At 42.4% G+C, this 26,102-nt stretch overlaps 2 protein-coding genes across 2 annotated transcripts in view; one reads left to right on the top strand and one right to left on the bottom strand.

The window, feature by feature from the left end:
• Window positions 1-26,102, top strand: part of Insc (INSC spindle orientation adaptor protein) — a 91,810-nt gene that overhangs the window by 41,530 nt on the left and 24,178 nt on the right. Inside the window, exon 6 of the mRNA XM_042691447.1 lies at window positions 605-730. Within this exon, the coding sequence (XP_042547381.1) occupies window positions 605-730 (126 nt within the window). The remainder of the gene's footprint in view (window positions 1-604; window positions 731-26,102) is intronic.
• Window positions 13,185-13,573, bottom strand: LOC122117683 (40S ribosomal protein S25-like). Its single transcript, XM_042691448.1, is given in 1 exon segment — window positions 13,185-13,573. A coding segment is annotated over 1 exon segment (387 nt). The 3' UTR covers window positions 13,185-13,186.

Here is a 26,102-nt window from a genome sequence, read left to right as displayed (position 1 = left end):
ATTCATATTCAAGAGGTAGATGATTGTGATGAAAGGAATGTGTTTCTTTTACGAATAGGAGAACAAGGATTGCAAATGAAGATGCTATGGACTTAGGGTGGATTGCTTTACCCATCCGGACTTCTGTGCTTTCCATCTGAGTGGAAATAAGTTATAACTGTAATATAAACAAAAACTTCTTTCTGTCTGCCTTCCACTGCAGTCAGAAGTAACATGGTGATTGATTGGTGGTAAAAGAAAAGCGGCAGTGGGCTTCTATCTTCCTTTCTCTCTATCTGCCTTCAGTAGACTTCAGTCTATTCCCCAGGAGCTTCTCAGGAGGTGTTGAAGGGTACTTGGAAAAGTATTGAACGGTGTTGATCTTTGGATCTAGAAAAACTTCACCCCCAGCTTCTTCCCCAAGTCCTAGAAGCATTTGAGGAATCCCATGACCAACTTGAACTATCAGGAGCCGGCACTTCACTGTGCATGTGTGTGAGTGTGTAAGTGTGAGTGGGTACGCATGCTGGGAAAAACACCAAAGAGCTTAACTGCTAAGCACCAGAGATGTCAGCCCAGGGAAGGTCACATGTAAGATCACTTAACATTTTCTTCTTCCTGGCAGGAAGGTGGGGTTGTAGCACTCTTCAAGGTCTGCAGACAGGACAGTTTCCGGCCCTTGTACCCCCAGGCGCTCCGTACACTGGCCTCCATCTGCTGTGTGGAAGAGGGTGTTCACCAGCTGGAGAAGGTAAGAATGGCTGGTTGGGGTGGGGCTGAGGTTCCTGATTCTCCTGAGCCACTCAGATAAAACTGTTAGGGGACACTATGAGGTTTAATGTAGAAGAAAAGAGAGAAGACACTCAATACTTCATAGGTGGATGATCAATTGAAAGTTGAGTGGGTGGGACCGCAGAGGGCAGGCAAGTTGGTGTTGAGGTTTGGAGTGGCTAGTCCTTCACTCAAAGCAGGAAGGGGATCCAGACCAAGAACAGAAGGCACTGGGTACTACCTTAGCCACCTTTCTCCTGCTGTATATAATGAAATACCTGAGAAATTCAGTGTGAAGATAGGAAGATGTATTTGGGCTCAGAGTTTCAAAGGTTTTAATTCAAGGTTGGCTGAATCCAAATTTGAGTATGAGGTGAAGTAGAACATCATGATGGTAGAAGCACGCACGTGGTAGAGGAGGCTGCCCACCTCATGGCAAACAGGAAGCCAAGAGAAAAGTAGAGGAGGTGGGGAAGAGAGGTAAGAGACAGAAACAGAGAAAGACAGAGGGAGACAGAGCAAGACCAGTCGGTGCACTCCTTCTGCTTTTGTTCCATCTCAACTCCAGCCTATTAGATGGTGCTGCTCACTTTCAGGGTGGGTCCTCCCTCCTAAGTTGCTATCAACAATGCTAATTGTCTCTGGTAAACCCCTCATGGCCACACCCAGAAATATGCTTCACTCATCTCTTAGATGTCTCTCAGTCCAATCAAGTTGTCACTCAGGATGTGCCCTTCTAGGCTCATAAGCAAGCGAAGGTCCTCTCCATAGAGGACTGTAAGGCTTGGATAGGGGTCAGTGTGGCACAGAGAAGCAGGTGGTCACAGAAGCAATGTGGTTCTCTGTAGGCCCAAGGGACTTCTGTTGACTGAGTGGATGTGAGTGTGCAGATAGGCCCTCAAGGGTGCTAGGAGGATTCTGGAGGTTGGTTGATGTTGGGGATTTTTTTTTGCCAATAGACTTTGAAGAAAAGATGCCAAATGCTCTTATGAAGGAGAAATGAAGGGCCCAAAATATCTCAGGACAATTGTGATGCCTACAAGATTCAGGGCAGATGTTCTGCATGTGTTCCTGTGGTTAGGTCTAAATGGATAGGGTGTGATTAATTTTTGCTATGTGTGTGAAATAATTCCCTCTCTTCTCCCATAAATCTTTTTTCTTGGATAATGGGCTAATGGCCAAACGAATTGTGTTTCTCATCTAATTTAATGTCTGGTTGGCAGAGAGGAAGAAAATGTAGAAGGGGTTAGCATCACCAGTCCTCCAAAAGCAGTGAGTTGCTTGGCTTCAATGAGTCTGCAGCACAGCAAAATTTTCAAAGCAGGGAAGAAAAGCAGCAAAGACTTCTTGTTTAAAACTGAAACCTATGTAGCTGGGAAGTCTGGAGGTAGTTCTTCCATCCACAGGATGCATGCTCAAATCCAGGATGCTTCAGTGCATAAGCTGGTCTAGCTAGTGTCACCAGCTTACTGAAGGACAGAAGAAGGTGTAGAGGTAAGGGACCTGGAAGGAGGCTTACTAGGGGCTAGGTGCTGGGATGATACTTCACACACTTTTCCATTAACACACCAGGGCCTTGTAAGATCATCACTATTAACATCTCTATCCTAAAGACAAGGCAATGATGTCTCATGTAGTTTGTATAAAACCACATAACTACTAAATAGGGGAGGCAGAATTTGAGCCTTGTCTGCCTAAGTCTACCACCCAGGGCTGTGTCCTCCTTGCCTTGCTGGCTCAGTGGACAATATTCTGAGAGCATTGAAAGGTCCCTGAGCCTTATCCCAAGTCATGTTACAGCTCTGGCCTGTTTCCTAATGCATTCTCAATGGCATAAGGGATGGCCTACCGTTCTTCCATGTTAGGTAGCTGTGACATAAACATATGTGAGACCGTGCCTCTGGGCCAAGCTCTGAGTGAGCTGATCCTGAGGAGACCCTTTAGGTCAGAGCCCTCCACAGCAGCCCTAGAGCTTGCAAAGTGGCTCCATATGGATTTGAATTTCATGTGATGCTTGCCTCACATTTAAAGCATCCACTGTGCACATGAAGACACAGAGGCCCAGACAGATGAGACAGCATCTTGCCCCAAATCACAGTGTACAATCTGTGTGCTCAGCAAATATTTGTTGAGGATCTGCACTGTTTTGGTGCCAGGAATACAGCAGTTGACACAGACAAAGCCCCTTGTGCTCACAGGAGTTATGTTCTAGTATAGGTAGCAAGAGATGGTTTGCGAGCCAAATCCAGCCTTTTGTCTGTGTGTGTGTATGTGTGTGTGTGTGTGTGTGTGTATGTGTGTGCGTGTGCGTGCACGCACGTGTGTACTGAGGGGTTGGTTGCTTCCCCGAGCTCTTTTGCTCAAGACTAGTGCTATCTCACTTGAGCCACACACAGGTCTTCTTCTCCAGGACTTTCCTGCTTGTGCTGTCTTTGAACCACAAATCCTCAGATCTCACTATCCTGAGTAGCTAGGATTACAGGTGTGAGCTATTGGTGCCTGTCGGTTGTCTGTCTTAATGGGACCCATAATCTAAGAATATGGCATTTCCACTCACTTTTAAATAGTTGAGAAAATCAGGAGAAACTTTTATGTCACATGAAAAATATGTAAACTTAAATTTGTAGTCTCTTAAATTTGTTTTTTTTTTGTATTTTTTATGTATGTATGCATGTGTGTAGCACAATGGTTTGAACTCAGAGCCTTGTGGTGACTAAATAGGTGCTTGACCACTTGCACTATGCATACACAGCCCTTTTTGCTTCAATAGATTTTCAGGTAGGGTCTTACATTTTTTTGCCTGGGCCTTGGACCTTGATCTTTCAAACCATGTAGTAGGCAAGAACTATTACCATGAGCCATTGTGTCTAACTTATTGGTCTAATTTTTTTTGCGCAGGCTGGCCTTCCAATCTCCACCTCCCCAGTATCTGGGATTGTAATTGTGAGCCCCCAATCCCTGGCTAGTCCACCAACTTCCATGGGCCACAGCCATGCTCTCTTGCTTATGGTTGACAGGCTATATGTCTATGTCTGTGTTTCCGTCCTAACTGTGTAATATCTGCTCGTACCTACAACAGCAGAGCTGAGTCACTGCAGCAGAGTTTCTGTGGTCTGCCAAACCAAGAACATTTACTTCCTTGCCATCCACACAAAACTTTCACCTACCCCAGTGCTGTCATGCCAATGGCGATGAGGATTATGACGGACGTGCACGCAGTCCTTGGAACAAGTGTTTTCCTCTGCCCCTTCTTGCATCCTTTCACTAAGTCCCTGTCATAGACACATCCCCTTGGGGTTGCCATTGTCCCCACTGCTCAGAGAAGAAGAAAAGAAAACTCAAATGAGGCATCTCGCTTGATGGCATATAGCTACTAAATGCCTGGGTAGTAGTTGAATTCCAGCTCTGCTGGGCCAGAGCCAGCTTGGGCTGTTAACTATTATGCAAAACCAGGAACCAAACCTGCTGTGATGGTGCCAACGTCTTCATTCTTTCCTAACATACCATGTTGTTTTCCAAAGTTGTAGAGATACCCATGAGGCCTTCTCCAGGTCCCCTCTCTGGGTCCTGCTCCCCCCTCCCCCCACCTCCTTGTGATCAAGGCCCTTCAGTCCTGGCCTGAGGCTCCCATAAGGTATGCAGTGCAGTGTTTGGGCTGGAAGGTAGAGAAGCCAGCAACAGGAAGCACTGTGGAAGCCAGCCTGGCAGGTATGCGGAGAAGGGTGTGCTGGGGCACAGTCAGAGCAGTGACCTAATTAGATACTGTCACAGTCACCGCCTTCCTCTCTGGATTTACTGGTCTGTTGAAGACCAGTAAGTTCACTTGCTTGTTTAATTAATTGGCAATACGAAACCCAATGGACATAGTGAAATCCATCTTTGTCATGGGGCTTTCCTGTCTATTTCCACCCCTGATGAGGTTTGTGAAGTCCTGTGCAGTCCCAGAGGAGGTGTGGGGCCAGCCTTAACACAAGACACCTGCAGCCCTCCTGAGCGGTGTGAGGCCTGTGCCTTGTCAGATGCCGGGACTGATGAGCTCATAGATTTAGTTATGTCTCCTTCATTCATTTGCCTGAAGTTGCTTCTGTGCTTCTTCATTTCTTCTGGGGTCAAATACTCTGACACCTACTCGCTGGTTTCTCATGAGGTCTATCCCTGATGAGGGCTACAGATTCATGCTTCCTTCTCCAGCATACTGAGGAGCTTGTGGCCTTTGAAAGTCAGGCACTCCTAGGTTTGAACCTAATTCTCTGTACCTATGACCTTGGAGAAACCACACGTTACCTGGGGGCAAGGGGGGGGGGGGACATTTTTGGAGCTTCTCAGAGGCATATTTTTCTTAATCAAATGGATATAATGAAATCTATCTCACAGAACTGTTGGTGGATTATGGGACTACAATGATGTGGCTTTTGGCACGCAGTAGGCACTGAGTAACTGCTAGCATCATTGTGGAAGGGACAGCACCAATGGTTGGGGCTCTGGATCAGCAGTTTGGTAAGATTACTCTCCAATGGACAGGGCGGCCTAGCCCACTCGGAAGAAGGCTAGCCTGGTAGAAGAGTCAGAGGAGCCAGAGGCGCAGTGCAGAGCAGCTGGGTGTGGCTGGAGCCCAAGTCCTCACAGCCTTTCCTCCTGTGTACAGACAAGGGAACTGAGGCTCTGGGATGGAGCCTCATAAATATGTAGAACCTGTGCTCAGGCAAAAACTGAGCTGCTTCCAAGCTCTCGCTCTTTACTCTTCTGCCACCTGGGAAGAGCTGGTCTTTTGAGGTGGGGACCATGAGGGATGGGTTCCTGGGAGCCAGGTTCTGGGTGTTAACTTGGTCAGGAGGTAGGTCTGGATACATGCAAGGCAGGGCTGGATAAGACATGATGTTAGCACCCATAGGCCTCTTAGAAATGTAGGAAGGCCCTTCTAGGCTCTATTCTTTCTTTTCATAGCAGCCCTTTGGAAGTTTGGCTCAATGGTGGATATAGTGGGGAGGCTATCCCATGGCCATCAGAGAACATGGGTAGGAGGCCCATCGTGGCTGGGGTTACTGGTGTAGGAGCTAGGCCCAGAAGGACCAAGGCGGCACTTAATGCTGCCCTGAAAAGAAGCAGGGAAATGTGGCATTGGAAGAGAAGAGGGATCCCTCAGTTGGCTAGTTAGCCTGTGGGGCTCTTAGTCTCTAAAAGAGCTCTGGGCTCAGTACACTTGTGAAGCTCTAAGTTGACTGAGCTCTGTATGCTACATTTGGGAGAAGACTGAATGAAGAAGTTGAAGGCCAAGGGTGGAGAGTGGGATCCAGACGTAGATTGGCAATGGGAGCAAACAGACCCAATTATTTGGAGGTAGACTGCTCAGGTGGGAACTGACATTACTAAGGGAGGGGACTGTAGGGTTGGGGAACAAGCTACTTCTCTCACCCATGGCTTCCCTATGAGGGACAGTGCCTTGTCTGTAGGGTTGCTATGGTGACACAGAGCAACAATATGGTCAGTTTTCCACATGGTGCCTGCATGGAGGACACACTCTGATTGTGTCTCCACCTTTTCAGGATGCTTTGGGTAGATTGCATTCCTCCTAAAGAGACTTAGTGTTAGGGAGTTTTCAGTGACCCTGGTAGACTTCCAGCATGGGTGAAAGGAAGGTTGGGCACTTCTGATTCAGTGAATGGGACTGAGGGGGATGGGACTAGAGGTGGCCTGGGGACTATGGTACAGATGAAGGACTGGGGTGTGGAGGGCACAAACTTATAGCTAGAACTGTAAGAGGACAGGGGCTGGGGCATTTAAAGTCAACTACTCAGACAATCTCAGCTATCTACCCAGACAGTTTTAGAAATTGCTTTTTCTAGCCTTAGACCACAGAAAAACTCAATTTCAAAAAGCGCCCTTTTATCCTATCCCCTCCCTTTTGTTTTATTTTATTTTATTTCAAATAAGGAGTTAATTTACCCTGTGCTGTAGCCAAGGGGAGAGTTTAATGAAAATCAATGGAGAAATTAAAGATGAGCGGAAGAGAGGAGGAGGACTCAATATCAAGTCCAAGAAGAAATTCCCCGGGGTGAGTGACAGGCGGGGCGGGAGGTATTGCCGCCTCTCCGTGTAGCTCCCTCACCTTGAGAGATGGAGACAGGAACGCCTGGGCCCAGCTTTCAAAACAGGAGGGAGTGGGCTGCAAGGGGACTATAGGAGGCTACACAGTTTGGCAGGGATTTGACAGGGTTCACCCTGCACATTCAGGAGAAGATCACAAATGGCTCATTTCTACTCCACCCCCCAAACCTTTGCCCACACTCCCTCATCCCCTTGCCTGCTTGAATACCTCGTGGTCCTTCTGCAAGGAAGGCAGGGATACTCATCACCTGCATCCCATTTTATAGATGAACAAATAGAGGATAGCATGGATGGACATCGGAAGGCCTCGAGCCTTCACTGAATCCCATTCATAGGTTTTCTTCTCTCTTCCATTGGCCAAAAGAGGTCATTGTCTGCTGACCCAAGGGCAAGGCAGTGCCTCGATCCTGTTAGGGTCAGTTCTAGTATTTAGGGAAGGTACGTGGGGGAGAGTCAGATAATAAATATCTGTTAAGGAAGCAGTTGATTTTGACTTGTAACCCTTCTTTTCCTTGGAGTAACTCCCAGAGAGAAAGAGAGAATGCTCTGGATGGAGGTCCCAAATGGTCATTTCACCTTTTGGGGACTCAACCTAAGCTGCTTCTTTACCCCACACCCCTCTCATTGGCCTTTAACTTCTCTGAGAATAGGCTGAGGATGTCTAGAGAGCCTCAGGACCCCAGGTGAGCTCTGACAGGCAGAGAGGAGAAGGGACTGACAACTCACCTTTGGCGAGTCTCTCACTGTGCATCCCACAGGGAATGTGGAAGTATGCCAAGTTTCCTGTCTGTCTGTCTCAAGGCTAGGGGCAGAGGTGCTTGGGAGAGCCAGGATGTGAAAAGGCAGGAGCAAATTCAGGCACACTGCTTTTCCCTCCTCTTTCCACACTTTGCAAGCGATTATAGGCAAGTACTGTCTGATACAAAGAGCAGAGCTGCATGCTCCCTGACAGTTCTACACTGAGTGTGGAGAAGGGAAGGGAGCTGCTAAACAGTTTGGGTGCCTAAATACAACAGTGTGTTTTCAAGAGCAGGCTCCAGCCTCCCCGACTCTGCAGGATCCCATGCACTGTGCAACAGCGGCCCCTGGTGGACAAGAATACTAGTGACAACCCTGTCAGCCTGAGGCTGCCTTCTCTGTACTTTTCTTCTTTTTTAAAATCTATGTATTTATTATAAAGATACTGTACAGAAGGGTTACAGTTACATGAATAAGGTAATGAATACATTTCCTATCGAGCATTGTTACCCCCTCCTTTGTTTATCCCCCGCCCCCCCCAGCCCCGGCGTCAAGTTGTAAAGTTCGTTTTCCACGTAGTGTCTTCTACATCTCATTGTTACAATGGGTCAACCTGTATACTTGTTTCAGCATTCTGTTATTTCTTTTCCCCTCCCCAAATTAGAAAAATGTATAAACAAGATGCAGGGCACTGGAATCAAATACACTGAAAACAGGGGTTATACCATGGGGGAAGAACATACAAAATCACACAGTACATTATATATACATTAAAAACAACAGCAACAAAGATAAAATCTTGCGTGTCCCTATCTGGGGTTCATTTTGCTTAGCACCATCTTATACGGTCATATGTACACTTCTGGGCATTTATTCAAAGGATCACAAACAAGGCCATACTAAAGCTACCAGCACAACTATGTTTATTGCAGCATTATTCACCATAGCTAAGATGTGGAACCAACCCAGATGCCCCTCAGTAGATGAATGGATCAAGAAAATGTGATATACACACAGACACAGACACACACACACACACACACACACAGAGACACACAGACACACACACACACACACACACACACACACACACACACACATACACAATGGAATTCTATGCCTCCATCAGAAAGAATGACACTGCCCCATTTGTTAGGAAATGGAAAGCTGGAAACAATTATATTAAATGAAGTAAGACAGACCCAAAGAAACATAGGTCCCATAGTTTCCCTTATTTTCAATAATTAGTATACATCTAGGATAATCTTACCAGACAAGCAGAAAAGCTCAAAAGCTGAGGCTGCCTTCTCTTAAAGCTGCTGAAGCTGGTGGGCTCTGGATCAGAAGTTGGGTCCAGAATGATATCTTTGAGAGAAGGAAGAGGGGAAAAAATTTTCATGTTATGGAAACAGGACATCTTCCCACAGTCAGCCTTATTCAGGAGCAGGATATAGACAGATATTGCACGCGATCTAATATGGGCCCCAATATCCTGGCTCCTTCAGAATTTGCTCCATGCCTTCTTGGAGAAACAACTTCCTGGGCCCTCAATTTCCACCTGATAAAATCGACCACCACCACCATACTCCCCCCACCCCTGCTGGCCCCGGACCCATGCCTCGCCAGCCTAGCACCTAAGTGCTATCTAAGCACAATGCTTCAGGTCTGAGTGTGCTGTCCAGCATCTCCAGTTATTATGTGACCTTGTGCTCTTCTGAGCCCATTTCACTGGGTAAATGTAGAATGATAATAGATTTCTGCTTTGCAGACTGGGCCCATGGAATGAATCAGCACTCCATAGAATTAAGTTACCTTCCCCTTATCTCTGCTCCACTATGGGCCTCCTGGCTTTCTTTGGAGACTGAGATATCTTGACCAGAGTGACAGTTGCTCTCACCTCCTCCCCTGGCTGCTACCCCTTTCCAACTTTAGTGCTCACTCTGTATGCAAGTGTCATTCCTACACATATCTCACAATGCCTGCTCCAGGACTCTGCCTCCTCCTCCCCACTGTGAGATGCTATCATGTTCCATTCTAGTTGCTCTTGTTGGTGCACTATTGAATAAATGTCCTTCACAGCTGAGAGAATAGAGGATTGGGGCTGCAGGTGGCATGCATACCCACAATGCTTCTGCTGCCAGCCACAGAGCTGAGACCACAGCACAAGATGGCTAACTCCACTCACAACAGTCTAAGAGGCCTTCACCAGCAGTTCCAGGCCCCTGTGTGAGGTGAGATTGGTGGTAGACGTGAGGGAGGGGATCATAAGCCTTGTGAGCTACCTTGCAAGGGTGGCAGGCTGCATGGCTAAAAATACTTTTGTTGAATTTTCGCTGCTCATCCTAGCCATGCATCACATTTTCCTCTCCCTCCATCCAACTCCTATCTCTGAGTGCAATCCTCAGATCTCAAAGCTGACCTCAAAGGCTAGTGGGCCAGGATGAGCTTGGTGGCTCAGCCTGAAATAGGTAAGGTGGATATAAGCAGTTGAGTCTGGCCTTGCCTCCTCAGTGGAGGCTAGGGGTTGGTGGAGAGGCTCTGGAACCTCTCTTTGCCACTGGTGTGCTGATGGGCCAGGAGGAAGTTTCCTAATCCTGAGAAGCCTTGCTTTTTCTCACATAGTAAAAGTTCTTCTGGTATCATATGACATGTGAAGTGACTTTTGTAAGATGTAATGTTAGAATGAAAGAAGGTAATGAGTTGGCCGATTGGGGAATTCTGGTGTCTGTTCCTGGGACTGATATGATGAAGGAGATGTTCTTCTAGAGTCCATAGAAGAGAACTCTCTCTCTCTCTCTCTGTAGATTTGTAGAGTAAAATGTTAGTGTGTGTTTTCTGGTTGAACCCCCAATAATCTTGTGAAAAATAAAAATCACATGTAAACATGTCAAGGAGAAGGGAACTTGTGACACTGAGGAAGCTGGGTCATGCAGGGGTCCAGAGAGGTGGCACTCTGCCTACCCCTTCCCTTTGGATTTCTGGAGGGAAGTAGAAAAAGGAAGTTCCTGGGGACAGTAAGAAGAAACAGGATGTTGAAAAGACTCATGAAGGTGCAGGTTAAGAGCAGAATATGCTAGGGAAGACTCCTGTTTGTGGGAGTAGTCTGGCACTGACAATGGCAGTGGGAATAACAATCAACCCTGAAATCATGGAGCAGGAATCAGCATTGCAGTCCTTTGGTGGGTCCTCTGAGCATCTAGGGAGATAAAGGCAGACAGGAGAGGGAAGGACTGTGAGAAAGAGGACAGATTTACAGAGAAAGAGGAGTAGGTGATAGAAGCATACCCACTCAGACAGAGACAGAGACAGAGAGATGAGGGACAAGAGAGAGGAGAAAGGGGAGGGAGGACAGAACACATACGATTTCTAAAAGAGCATTTTAATCTATTGTTGGAATGCATAATATTGTAAGTCAACTTGTTTGTAGATTTGTGACAGCTAGACATAAAGTCCCTTGCCTATGAATCCTTGGGTGTATTGTCACCACTCGTTATTTTTCAGATAGGATCTGACTTTGAGCACTGTTTCATATTCTCCTTGTCCACTTGCTTGTTTTCTTTCATGGAAGGTTGGAGATTTTTGTTTTTAGACGTTGGGTCTTTGTCTTTGCTTTATTGACTTATACATTTAAAATGTATTCTAAACACAAACCCCTCCGTCAAGATATGTAGGGTGACAATATATATTGTCAGCCTGTGGCTTGCTTTTTTATCTCTTAATGTGGTCTTTTGATAAGTGGTAATTCTTAACTTTATTAAAGTCAAATGAATTGTTCTTGTCTTTTAAAAGTTAGTGCTGCTTGTGTCCATTTAAGAAATCTTTTTATTCTCCCAAATCATAAAGGTCTTCTTTTGTATTTTATTTGAGGAGTTTTATTGTTTCACCTTTCACATCTGGCTTGTAATTTATTTTAAATTAATTTATAAATGGTTTCCAAGGTTTAGTGTTTTTCCACATGGATATTCAGTCGAGCTAAGGCCATTTATTGAAAAGACTATCCTTGTTGGTGCTGGTGGCTCATGCTTATAATCCTAGAAACTCAGGAGGCTGAAATCAGAGAAGCACGGCTCAGAGCCAGCCCAGAAAAGTCCATCACACTCTTACCTTCAATTATCCACCAAAAAGCCAGAAGTAGAGCTGCGCTTCAAGTGGTAGAGAGCTAGCTTTGAGCAAAAACAAAGCTCATGGACAACATCCAGGCGCTGAGTTAAAGCTCCAGGATTGGTACAAAAATAAAAAAATTAAAGTTAAAGCAATGACTTTACGTACTCATATATTGAAATAATGTCTTCATTATAAGTAAAGTGATAATACACAGATACACAGTCTAAGTCTGTTTTGAGACTTTAATGTCTCTGTTCTATTTTTTTTCTCCATCCATGCCAATATGACACTGAGTCCCTGTAGTTTAATAAATTTTGACATTTAATTGTGTAAATCTTTCAACTTCGTTCCTTAAGGTCAAAAGAGTCAAAATATCCTTGCATTTCTATATGCATTTTATAATCAGCATGTTAATGGCCACAAAAATGCCTGCTAATTTTCTTTTCTTTCTTTCTTTTTTTTTTTGGACATGGGGTTTGAACTCTGGGCCTGGGCACTGTGCTGCCCCTGAAGTCTTCAGCTCAAGGCCACTGGAGCCACAGCGCCACTTGCCCTGCTAATGTTTTGACAAGGATTTCTTTTATATTTGTTCTCTGTCTCTGTCCCTCTGTCTCTCTGTCTCTCTCCTCTTGTGGTGATGGAGATTGAATTCAGACACCTTTATGCGGAGCTAGGCCTTCAACCCTTTTAAGGCACTGGTTATATTTGAGATAGGGACTGGCTGCTTGTATAGGTGTGCATTTGGACTGTGATCTGACTATTTTAGTCTTCCTGACAGAGCTGGGATGACAGGTACATTCCACTGAGATAGAGCCATGTGAACTTTAGGGCTGCACTGAAACCACAGTCTTCTCAATATCAGCCTTCAGTAAAGGAGGGATAACAGGCCCATGACACAATGCACAACTATGGGTTGAAAAGGGGTCTTGTGAACTTTATTTCCTGTCTGGCTTCAAATCACAGTCCTCGCATTTTCAGTCTCTAGAATAGCTCGAATTACAGGCTTGGGACATAAATAAAAACCTGGAGTAGGATTCCTTTAAGTTGCTCAATAAATTTTTGGGCAATTGACATCTCAAGCAATATAGTATTTCAGAGAGTGAGCATAGTACATCTTTCCACTTTACATAGATTGTCTTTTATTTCAGCAAGGTTTTGAGTTTTCAGTGTTGATATCTTTAAAAGATGTTTTCTTCAACTAGTTGTACAAAGGATTTGCCATTTGACAGTGCAGATTATGAATATAGAACCTCTTGATCACAATGTCATTCTTTTGAACATTCTCAAACACCCCTCCCACCCAACTCCTTACCTCAATTTTCTTAATTTTAGATTATGTATTGAATTTTTTGCCATTTAACAAAGCAATTTATGTATACAAAGCATCTTGGTTGGTCATCCTTCCAACATTTCCCTGCCCTTCTATTCACTCCTTCCCTTATTTTTCTCCATTCTGTGGCATATAAAATGCATTCTTGCCTGCATTAATTTAATAAAGTGCTATTTTTCCAAATATACAGCTGGTTGGACCTGTTCGTGCATCTTCACTAGCGGCTGAGGCATCTCCACCTATATTATTTTTAGTATAAATTATTTGAGCTTTGTACTTTAAAAGTAATTTGATAAGTTCCCTACTAAGGAGCTCCTGAAGTGCTGGCCAGGAAGTCATGAATCTTCAGCCTCAGAAGCCACAGAAGTTGGGAGCTTCTTTACACAATTTGTTGTAGGTGGCTTTGTCAAACAGGACTGGGTGGTTGAGCTTGTCCTGAACTTTGCCTTTGGACCACTTCTTCTTAGCTTTGCCCCTAGACTTGCTTACTGGTTCTTGTCTTTGCCAGCTTCCAACATCTTTCTTCTTGTCATCCTTTAGTGGCATCATGAAGCCTGGAGAGCAGTAGCTACCAACCACTGTGGCCTCATCAAGGTGTCAGACAGAAAGAGAGTTACTGTCTTGCACTTCCTTTTAGCTTCATTTCTTGCTGTGTTTGATGGTCATGTGTCACTTGCAAATCTTTTTGTTGTTGCTAACACATAGAAGATACAGTTTAGATATTGTCTACAATGGTATTACCAATTTCACTTACACAATTTAATAGTATATCGGTTTTGTTTTTCAGGGTTTCTTTTTTTTATTGTGAAAATACTGTACAGAGGGGTTATAATTACATGGGCAAGATAATGAGTGCTTTTCTTATCAAGCATTGTAGCCTCCTCCTTTGTTTCCCCTTCCCATCCCTTCCCATCCTCCCCCCGCGCCCCCCCCCCAATTCTTCCCCTTCTCCCCCCTCCCCCCACACCCCCCACCCACCCCCCCTTCCCCGCACCAAAGTTGTAAAGTTCATTTCCAACGTAATGACTTGTACATCTCATTGTTGCAATGGGTCTACCTGTATCCATATTTAAACGATTTGTTTTTCCCCTTCCCCTCCACAAATTATACCGACATCAAATACAGTGAAGGAGGGGTTATACTGTGGGGGGAGGGACATACAAAGCAACAAAGAGATAATCTTATAAATGTGTTAGAAACAATCCCATGAAAGAACAAAAAACATTTGAATACATATCTTAGGGTTCATTTCCCTAACATCAACTTTCTGACCTTTTCTGCTTGACTCAGACATATACTAGCTATTGCAAATAAGGGAAACCATGGGACCTATGTTTCTTTGGGCCTGGCTTACTTCACTTGATATAATTTTTTCCAAGCCTTTACATTTCCTAATAAATGGGGCAATGTCATTCTTTCTGACAGAGGCATAGAATTCCATTGTGTATATATACCACATTTTCTTGATCCATTCATCTACTGAGGGGCATCTGGGTTGGTTCCATATCTTAGCTATGGTAAATAATGCTGCGATAAACATAGTCATGCTGGTAGCTTTAGTGTGGTCATGTTTGTGAACATTTGGGTAAATGCCCAAAAGTGGGATTGCTGGGTCAAAGGGAGCTCTATGTGGAGTCTTTTTTTTTTTTTTTTTTTTAGGGTTTCTATATACACAATCATGGGATCTATAAAGGCTGACAGTTTTGTTTCTTTTCTCATCCTTATATATTACTATTTCTTCTTTGTGTGTGATAGCATTGACCACACACATTAAACAGCAGTCTGATGATATATATGTCTTTGTCTTGTTCCTGCTCTCATACGGGATGCTGCCAATATTTCATTCACTCTCTCATTGTTGAGTATGATATCATTTTAATGCTTAGAAAACTGAGGCTTAAAGAACATAAATAACAAAGTTTGCAAATAGCCAAGCTCTTTACATTCCAGGGATTCTGTAACTCTCTTGTACCACAGGTATTTTTAGGATACCAGTGCTAAGCCCCAAATGTCCATTAGACTTACATGAATGATGGTTAAAAATAAAAAAATTCTAAGACTCCATTATAAACTACTTAAATCCAGGTTTCTGGTAGTAAAGTTCAGATATTAATATATTAAAACCTTTCACAGATGTTTGGAATCCTCTGAAAGCCAATGATCTGGAAGCACTTTGGGTATAATTCAGGTCCCAGCATTGCTTTGCTGAAAATTGGATGTTTTTATATCAACATGTTTAGTAATCCTGACCTAAAGGGAAACTATCCCAGTGCTTTCAGATCACCTGCCTGAAATGTACTCTAAGTAAAATGGTTTGCTAACAGAGGACTTATTTTCTATTTATACTCTTGAGTGATACAAGGAATGGTATCTCTCCACCAAAATAACTTATCTCTGCTTTCTCTGCCTCTGTACCTTCCTCTCCTTTGCTTTATTAACTTGGTTACATAATCATTTTCTCCTATTGTTCCATTCCCTATTACACATCAAAATTTGTACCTATCCACGTTATCACTTAGTTTTTAACCTAAAGTTCTTATTTGAAATAGCAATACAGGTTGAATGGAGTTGGAGTTATGTTGAGTTAATGAAGGATGTTATCTTATGAAGGCCTGTTTAATTTCTGTAACTTTCTATTGAAATGCCAGCTGTAGTACCATTCCATGAAACAAATACTTAATTTAATTTTTTTTTACCATTTTATTTATTTAATTATTTTGTACCTTGAACCCATATTTTGAGCTTGAACTCAGGGTCATGCACTCTTATTTGGCCTTTTCACTCAAAGTGGAAGCTTTATTGCTTGAGCTACTCTTCACTTCCTTCTTTTTGCTAGGTAACTGGAGATTAAAGTCTCATGAACTTTTCTGCCCAAGCTGGCTTTAAACTATGATTCTTGGCTCTCAGCCTCCTGAATAGCTAAGATTAAAAAATCTGCTCTTATAAAGGGAGCCTTGCCTCTACCTGTTCAAATTCTACATTCAGTTTCTGCATCTGACCTGAGGGCTCATTATCCCATTAAAGGCCATGCTCTGTCCCTTGATTCTTACTTGGTCTCAATTCCCTCTCTGACCACAAATGAATATTATTTTGGCTATACCCTGGACAACTTGACCTACTTTGCCTGGCCCCATAAACAGAATTCTAGTTGCTTTACTATTACCAAATGTGGTGTGTGTGTGTGTGTGTGTGTGTGTGTGTGTGTGTGTGTGTGTGTATTTCCCAATCCTTAAGTAAGTGGACAGAAAGGTGAAAGAAAAAATTAGGAGTCTACTGGTCATTTTCTGTCTCCCGTGGATGGATTTTTTTTTACTGCAATTACATAATTTTGTTTGTTATAAATTAGTAACCAACTTCTCTGTCTTTCCCTAAAAACTAAACACAGACCCCAAAACTAATAAATGGTAGATCAGTACTAGTGATGTACAATGACCCTGTGTAGACTAGCTTGTGTCCCTTTAATATTTGCATAAAAGCCACCACTGACACTTTTTCAAAAAGCAGGAGGAGAAGAACACTGCTTATAAATCTGACAAGGTTTATAAGTTGCATGGGTTTATCTGTTGCATGGCTTCCAGGCTTCTCTCACTCCCTAAGGAGAACCTCAGCATTTGCCAGCTTTTCCCTGTGTCCACATTCCAGCTGCACTGGCCCTGCTGCCCAGGTTATGACCAGGCCAGACCATCCTCCTTGCCACTTGTATACTCACCCATGAGGAAAGTTTGGCCTCACTCCCAGGCCCATCCCATTCCATATGAAAGCTAATTATCTATAAGTGCTTCTAGCAGCAATTCCTTTATAAGGATACACAAGTGGTTTGATTAGATTGCTCTCTTGGCATCAAGTTTATGACTAGGGATGGGAAATGGATGGTTTGGAGATGGGGAATTTCCTGAAATGGGACTACAGTTTCAGGGAGCAGGCTTCAGGCTGGGCTACTCCTGGGTCAATCACAGCTGAGCATTCCTAGCTAACCTGGCCTGCACCTAGTTACTCTCTTTCTTCCTTAACGGCCCCACTGAGGGAGGCACAGGATGAAGAGTTGAAAAGCAAGGTTTAGAGTCCCAGTCTGACCCTGGCATTAACCTGTCATGGAGCCTGAGCAATCTCCTTGCCTCTCTGGGTCTCTGTTTCTTCATTATTTAGTCTGCACTTTAGTCAACTGCTGTATGCTGAATGCTGAAGACCAAGATTCACATAACAGCTGCTTGGAGAGAGAGGTTGGAATCTAGTCAGGTGATGGGCATATAACCTGATCAAATCAATGGGTTGAGTATCTTTATAGATGAGGTATTAAACCAGGGTGGTATGGCAGCAGAAAGGACAAGGAAGTTTACTTAATTATTAATAAAAGGAACTTTGCTGGGTGCTGGTGGCTCACATCTGTAATCCTAGCTAATTAAGAAGCTGAGATCTGAGAATGGAGCTCAGGGACAGGAAAGTCAGTGAGACTCTTAAAAGCTAGAAATAGAGGTATGGTAGAACACTAGCCTTGAGGAAAAAACCTCAGGGATAGCTCCCAGGATGAGTTCAAGCCCCAGGACTGTCACTAAATAAACAAATAAGTGAAATTTCTATCAAAAATACTTAACAATCCTTGATGTTTATGTACCAAATTTCATTGTGCTCAGCTTGGTTAAATAAACACAGCTGGTCTTAAGAACATACAGACCTCAACACAATAATAGTAGAAGACTTCAACATCCATTCTGAAGATTATATAGATCATCCATGCCAAAAATAAGCAAACAAACCTTAGACTTAAATGACACTATAAACCATTTGGACCTAACAGACATCTATAGAATATTTCATTCAGCAGCTGTACAATATACATTCTACTTGTGGGCCATGGAACTTTCTCTAAAATAGGTCATTTTCTAGGACAGAAAGCAAGTCTCAGCAAGTATTAAAAAAACTGAAATAATTTCCATTGTGCTGTCAGACTGTAATGCAATAAAGCTAGAGTTTAACATAAAATAAACTAAGAAAATACTCAAAGCATGGAGACTGAACAATACATTGCCAAAAACCCAGTAGGTCATAGAAAAAATAAGAGAGGAAATAAGAGAGTTTCCAGAATATAATGAAAATGAAACCACAACCTTCCATAACATCTAGGATATAGCAAAGGCAATTCCAAGAGGCAAGTTCATAGCCATGAGCACACACTTCAAATTAATACCCTAATGATACATCTTAAGCTCCTGGACAAAAAGAACAAACTAAACCCCAAATCAAGAGAAGGAACAAAATAATCAAGATTAGGGCAGCGATCGATTAGAGACTTTAAAAATCTATACCAAAAACATCTTTATCTCTGAAAAGATAAAATTGATAAGTATCTAGCCAACATGATTGAAAGTGAAGGAAAATGACTCAAATAAATAAAATGAGAGAGAAGAATGAGAATATCATGACAAATACAAATGAAATACAGAAGATTAAATCAAAAGATTACATCAAAAATCTTTATTCAAATGAACTGAAAAATCATGTAGAAATAGATGCATTTCTAGATAACCTTAACTTAGCAAGAGGACATTAAAACATCTAAATAGATGTATAACAAGCAATGAAATTAAAATAGTAGTAAAAACCTTCCAACGAAGCAAAACCCAGGACCAAAGGATTCATAGCTAAATTCTATAATAACTTAAAGAAACAGCAATACTCTTCAAATGGTCCCACAAATTAGAAAGAGAAAGAACATTATGTATTTTATTCTATGGTAATATTAATCTTAAAACAATCCAGTAGCAGTTTGGAAATGTGGATATGGATCTCGAGAAAGAATGTCGAGGCTGGTACATCATAGTGAGTCATCAAGGCCAATTGGACTTGAGTCCATTTACTGAATATGGTGCAAACTAGGCTAGGAGAAACACCTTGTGTAGTGCTAGTTTAGGTGGAAAGCAAAAGAGGAGAGGATAAGAAAGCAGGTAGTGAGAAGCAGCTAGCCAGGAGGGGATGATCCCCCAGAGTATAGTATCCTGGTGTTCTAGGAGGAGAAATGGCCAAGATACAGTTCCTAGCAGATGTGAAGGCTATAGGAAGGTCAAGTAGAAGCGAACAAGAGGCTGGAGTTTGCTTTACATAATTTTTTAAATCTTTTTTCAACTATGGCTACCCTATCAATTCTACCTTGTCCAACCCCAATTCTCTCATTTTCCCTCCCTCTCTCTCTCTGGTTCCATCTGTCTGTCCTTCTCTGACTCTACAGCATTTATTTCTATTTCATCTCTACATCAGTACCTAGCTCAGCATATGATGTATTAAATATCTGTTTAACAATAGAAATGCAAGAATGGTACCAATTTTTTACTCTATTCTTTTTTTTTGTTGTTGTTGGTCGTGGGGCTTGGGTGCTGTCCTTGCGCTGCTCAGCTCAAGGCGAGCACCCTACCACTTGAGCCACAGAGCCACTTCTGGTTTTCTAGTGGTTTATTGGAGATAAGAGTCTCATGGACTTTCCTGCCCAGGTTAGCTTTGAACCATGATCCTCAGATCTCAGCCTCCTGAGTAGCTAGAATTACAGGCATGAGCCACCGGCACCCAGCTTACTCTATTATTTGTTAAAGAATTCTAATTACTTATCTTATTATTCTGCGCCAGTTAGCATTTTCTCTCATTAAAAAATTCCAGCTCTGGTTGGCATGATCAGAACATGTTCAAAGAAGTGAGTCAAATTTGTGAATCCCCTTGTGTTATGGTTTGGATCATAAATATTCCCAAAGCTGTGTATAAGTTAAAACCATACTTAGCTAAATATTCCCTCACAATAAATAAATCCAGAGTGTTTCTAAGACAACAACAATAACAACAACAAAATCTTCCCAAAGGCCCCAAAGAAAACGTTTCATCCTATACCTGTAGCATAATTAGGAGTTAAAAACCTTTAGGAGGTGGGATCTACTGGGAGGAACTTAGATCACTGGGGAATGTCCTCGAAGGGGATCTGGGGGACCCTGCTCCCTCATCACTGCCAATACTCCCTAGCTGTAGTGAGGTGAACAAGACTTCTCTGTGCTGCCACAGACCTAAAGCAAGAAGGCCAAGGGACCATGAACCATGAAACCTCTGAAGCAATGAGCTAAAGTATGATTTTCTCAGGTACTTTGCCACAGTGATAGAAAGCTGACTAATATATTATCCCAAAGCCTGAGACTCTCAATTGGAGCTCAGATCAAGAAAAATCTGCAAAGCAGATGGAAGAGAAGAGAGCTAAGGTTAGGGACACCAAGTCTAGGAGAGATGACCGCAAGCCACTTGTGGGTGGAATGATGGTGGCAGGTGCTGTACACACAGCCTCTCATTTAATGATTTGAATAGTCCTCTGGTGTTGCTAGTATAAAAAACAAAACAAAACAAAACAAAAAACCCACTTTATAAGAAAATAATCTTAGGCTGGAAAGGTGGCTCAGTGGTAGAGCGCTTGCCTTGCATGCATGAGGCCCTGGGTTTGATTCCTCAGCACCACATAAGCAGAAAAAAGCCAGAAGTGGTGCTGTGGCTCAAGTGGTAGGGCTCTAGCCTTGAGATGAAGAGCTGAGGGACAGTGCCCAGGCCCAGAGTTCAGCCCCGACAAAAAAAAGAAAAAGAAAAAGAAAAAAATCTCTATAAGATTGATATTGTTATACTCTTTTTTAAAGATAAAATTTCAATGTAGGTAAAAACATTGTTCAACTAATGAACAATACCAAAATAACAATACCGAAAATTAATATGGATATGAAGTGATCTATTTTTTCTTTAAGCCAATACCAGGATTTGAACTCATGGCCTTGAACTTGCTTGTTCTGCTGCTGATCTACCATTGAATCATACGTTCAATCAAGTTTTTGCTTTTGTTGCAGTTCAGGGGGGTTGAACAATGGGCCTGGGCACTGTCCCTGAGCTTTTTTTTGCTCAAGGCTAGTGCTCTACCACTTGACCCACAGTACCACTTCTGGCTTTTCTCTGTGATTAATTAGAGAGAAGAGTCTCACAGGCTTCCCTGACTGGGCTGGCCTTGAACTGCAAACCTCCTCAGATCTCAGTCTTCTGAGTGGCTAGGATTACAAACATGAGCTACTGGCACCTGGTAGACTGGTTATTTTGGAGTAGTTCTTAGGATTTTTCTGCCTGTGTTAACCTCAAACCACAATCCTCTGGATGGATTTCTGAGTAGCTAGGATTATAGTTGGGAGCCATTACTGCCCAGATAAGGAGTTAATCTTGCACATTGCTAAAGAGTTTATAAACTGCTACAACTATGCTACAAAACAATTTAGCTACACTGACAAAGCTAAAGATGTCCAAATTCTATTCCTGAATAATTGTCTTTCTATATTAAGGCCACTAGGGAAGCTTACACATAATCCTTGAAGACATTCAGAAGAACATTTATAGTGGTGCTGTTCAGTATAGCAAAAACTCAGAAACCACTCAAATGCTCATTGACAGGAGGATTCATACGTTAATTGCAAATGATTTATACGTTGAGTCACCATAACAGCAGTGAAAATAAAAGGACTATAGCCACATGCAACCACAGGAGGAGTTTCCATAAATATAATGCTGCCTGGAGAAGGAAGCATATTCCTAAGTACCCAATCCCATTTATATCAAATAGAAATTCTTGTAAAACCAAACAGCATACAGGTGAGATAACTTTAAAGGAAACAAAGTCTGAGCACAAAACATAAGGTAATGGCCCACCAGAGAAAATCATGGGCATTAAAGTAAAGAAAGTATGTAGGGAATTATTTTGGTTTAATTTTATTTCTAAGATTAAAATTTCTGAATATTTGGCATATAAATATATACAAGTAGGTGTTCCCATTTATTGTTATCCCTTGTGACTTTTCTCTGTATACATATGCTCTTTTGAAATGATAACATTTTTTTCACAAGCAGCTCACTACCAGAAGAAATCTGAAGCACAACTAGCAAAATAGAAGAAAATCAAGACAGTGAGAAGTTAGTAATTGCATAGTAAAAACTGTATAGATCCTTTAAGAAACCAGAAAAGAATCATGGTTCACAGTAGACAGGAGTGACTTTCTTGGGGTCAAGAATATGTGGAATTTAGCCGGGCGCTGGTGGCTCACACCCGTAATCCTAGCTACTCAGGAGGCTGAGATCTAAGGATCGCGGTTCAGAGCCAGCCCAGGCAGGAAAGTTCATGAGACTCTTATCTCCAGTAAACCTGCTAGAAAACCGGAAGTGGTGCTGTGGCTCAAGTAGTAGAGCACTTGCCTTGAGCTGAAGAGCACAAGGACAGCGCCCAAGCCCAGAGTTCAAGCCCCATGACCGACAAAAAAAAAAAAAAGAATATGTGGAATTTATGTTCTTGTGCTTGCTGTTTCACTTGGATTTTTTTGTTTATTATGAAGATGATGTGCAGAGGGGCTACCGTTACACAAATCTGGTAAAGAATACACTTCTTTTGGACAGTGTCACCCCTTTCCTGGCCCTATCCCGGCTTGTTTCTTTAGTGCTCTGCTTTCTCCTATCTGCCTTTGCTCACAACGCCTTCCATCTACCACACTATTCCTCTTCTTTCACGAGTCTTCAGGAACGCCTCAAATCTATGTTGGTTCCTGAGGCTTAGGTCAAATTTACTTTCTTGCATTTATTACCTATTTCCTGAAAGCCCAATGTATGCCAGTCCTGGAACAGCCAAAATGAACAAAGCTGTGGTCCCACGCTTACAAAGTGGCTGGTGAAGAGAAGAGCTAGACAGACAAAGGGACAGAGAATGATAATCTCCAAATTGTTGGAGAAAGAATGTCAGCTGTAGACCTGTTAAGAAAGCAGATTCTCAGGCCTCTCCTGAGATTCTGATAGAATGGGTTTGGTTGGGGCACTGAAATTTGTTTCAAATGATTTACAAGTGGATATGATACAGTCAGGCCAGATATCTGGCTTGGAGAAGCAGTCTTTTAGTGTTAAAATGAGATGAGGACAGAGGAGCCCAAAGGGGTCCCTCAGCTGGAATGTGTGCCATTAAGTCCAGAGTGGCTCCAGGTTCTCCAAGTAGAACATTTTTATTGGAGGACACTCTGCATGATGGTTATCTGTGGATATGAGTCACCTTTCCCACTGCAGAGGGTCACTTATCCCTGGGTTCCTATTACTACAGCACAATTTCTGGCACACAGTAAGTGCTCAGGTTTACAAAGCTGTATTCTGGACTAGGGAGCTAGTTTGAGGGTCCTGGACCATCAGTTCTTTGGCCTTTATGATGTGTTCAGATTGGCTTATGTAAGCTTGTGTTTGGGAGCAGTAAAGGACACTGGTTTGGGTTTGACTGTTGTTACCAGTCTCTGAATCAGGCCTTTGGGTATCACCTTCATCAGCAGTCAGGATGAGATTAAGGAGAGTGGATCAATTGAGATGTTTTCTCCTTAGAGACTGTGAAGTTTCTTAGCAACAGGCTTGATTCATGCTTGAAGGAGGAAAGGGGACAGGGCCAAATGATTAAGAGGTTCCTTGTGCTGGCAACAAGACTGCTTCCTGTTTCTAGGCTCAAAGAAGCCCCCCTTTCCTTCCTTGGGCCCATTGAGGCCCCTCTAAGGACCTGTTAGTTAAACATCTGGCATGAATCCAGTTCTGCCAGGGGCAGGCTGGCTGCTGTTTGTTCCCTTTTATTAAGCACATCTAGGTGAGTTTTATTGCGGACAGTTCCCTGGGCTCCTGTTTCCACATTTGTCTTCTTTGAGTTTGAGATTGCCAAAGGCTTTCACAGCTAATGGACCTTACAGCTCCCAAGAGCCATTTAGGGGAGGCACAGAGCTCAGGGGTGGTAATTAGTCAAAGGAAATGCAGACACCCACTGGAGCTGAGTGGCAAAATGAGAAGATGTAGGGATAGGAGGCTCAGACCTGTGGCAGGTGTAGAGAGCTTCAGCTCAGTCTTCTTCCTGTCCCCTGCCCCATCTCCACTTCCTATTCTTCACCAGGGAAGGCCTCTTTGGTGCTAGGTGGTAGTGTCCTAAGGGTTGTATTCTGGAGCATCTGAAAGGCTTCAGGAGCACTAACTGCCATGACAAGCTACTGCTTCCTTTTATCCAAGTCTCACTTTTTGATTACTTTTTATTTTTAAAAATATTATCTTTAGGTAGTTGTACAAAGGGATTTCACTTCAATATATTAGTTTATGAATACAGTATATCTTGATCAATATTATCCCTTTCATCTTCTCCCCCATCTCTCCCAACCGAGCCCATCCCCTCAAATTACCTAGTTGCATTAATATATATATGTGTGTATATATATATATATATGCATATATATGTATATATATATATATATATAATGACTGTATTTTCCTACTCTTTCATCTTCCATTCATCTGCCCCACTATCCTTTACCTCCCTCTTCCTGACCATGTTTCTGTTTCTTGGTATTTATTTTGTTAAACTTTTAGTTACTTGTTCAAAGAAGTTACATCATGGCAAACATATCTTGCATATACCATACTTTAAACAGTATGTTTTTATATGTACAAATAGGACCTTGCATATGTTTTCATATGTGTTTATAATTTAGATCTAACTTCCACATAAGAGTGAAATTATGTGCCCTTTGTCCCTGAGTCTGACTTAATACTATTTTTAAATCTATGCATTTTCTTGTGACATATTATTCTTCCTGATGGATGAGTAAAATTCATATATACATATATATATATATATTCATATACACACATCACTTTTGTTGAGCCATTCACCTGTTGTAGGACATCTGGGCTGTTTCCGTATCTTGGCTGCATTGAATAGAATAGTACAGTAATGAACCTGACTGTGTAAGTATAAGAATATTAGAACTTTCTGACAGAGGCAGAAACTTCTTGAGTAGAATTCTGAGGGGTCAGCAAATAGGAGAAAAAAATTGCCGAATAGGATTGTATAGAGCTAAAAAATCTGCACAATAAAGGACATAGTTATTAGAGTAAAAAGACAGCCTACAGAATGAGAGATCTTTGCCAGCTATATCTGACAAAGGCCTGCTACCCAGAATATACAAGGAGCTCAATTCTAAATTCCTAAAGAATCAATAACCCAACTAATATATAATATAAATCATAGAGATTTATATTAGATATTTCTCAGAAGAAATAAAAATGGCCATGAATGGTACATGAAGAAATGTCATCTCTGTCAATAAAGGACATGCAAATCAAAACAACAGTAGATTCTATCTCTCTCTAGTAAGGATGGCCATCATCCAGAATAAAAACAATAAATGTTGCTGGGGATATGGGAAAAAGGAACTCTATTGCACTATTGGTGAGAATGTAAGCTAGTATAAGCACTATGGTAGACAGTTTTGAGATTTCTCAAAAAATGAAAAATAAAAGAGTGAGGGAAGGGGTGAAATTGTCCAAAAGGAAACGTACCCTTTACCTGACTTATACAACGATTACTCCTCTGTATATCACTTTTGTCATAACAATAAAAATTCCTGAAATAAAAATAATTCAACATAGAACTAGCCAATGATCAATGATGCCAATCTTGGGCATTTATCCAAAAGTTACAAGTTAGGATACAATAAAGACATTGGCACAACCTGTTGATTCTTGATAAGTTTTGAGATCATGTTCCACTCTCAAGAGGAGGTGAGATGTTTTATTAAAACCTATGCCTTTGGGCTGGGAAGGTGGCTCAGTGGAGAGTGCTTGCCTCATATGCATGAGGCCCTGGGTTTGATTCCTCAGTACCACATAAGAAGAAAAAGCTGGAAGTGGCTCTGTGACTTAAGTGGTAGAATGCTAGCCTTGAGCTGAAGAGCTGAGGGACAGAGCCCAGGCCCTGAGTTCAAGCCCCATGACCGGCAAAAACAAACAAAAGTCTATGCCTTGAAGCAAGACAGACCCATTGGTGCAAATTCCAAATCTAAGACTTATAGAGTTAATCATCTAAGCTAAGTCAACAAACTTTTGTTGCCATTTTCCCTTTTGAAGAATGAGGATAATAATTCTGACCTCAGAGGGTTGTTGTAATGGACCAGTGGTGTAGTCTCATATGTACACTTCTTAGTTTGGAGCCTGGTACCCTACAAGCACTCACTAACCAGAATCTGTTAGC

This window comes from Dipodomys spectabilis, unplaced genomic scaffold (assembly GCF_019054845.1).
Source record: "Dipodomys spectabilis isolate Male_0828 unplaced genomic scaffold, ASM1905484v1 ptg000145l, whole genome shotgun sequence".
In the NCBI taxonomy this organism is placed as follows: domain Eukaryota; kingdom Metazoa; phylum Chordata; class Mammalia; order Rodentia; family Heteromyidae; genus Dipodomys; species Dipodomys spectabilis.
Note: the sequence above shows the minus strand (reverse complement) of the source record. Positions and strands in the feature narration are given on the sequence as shown.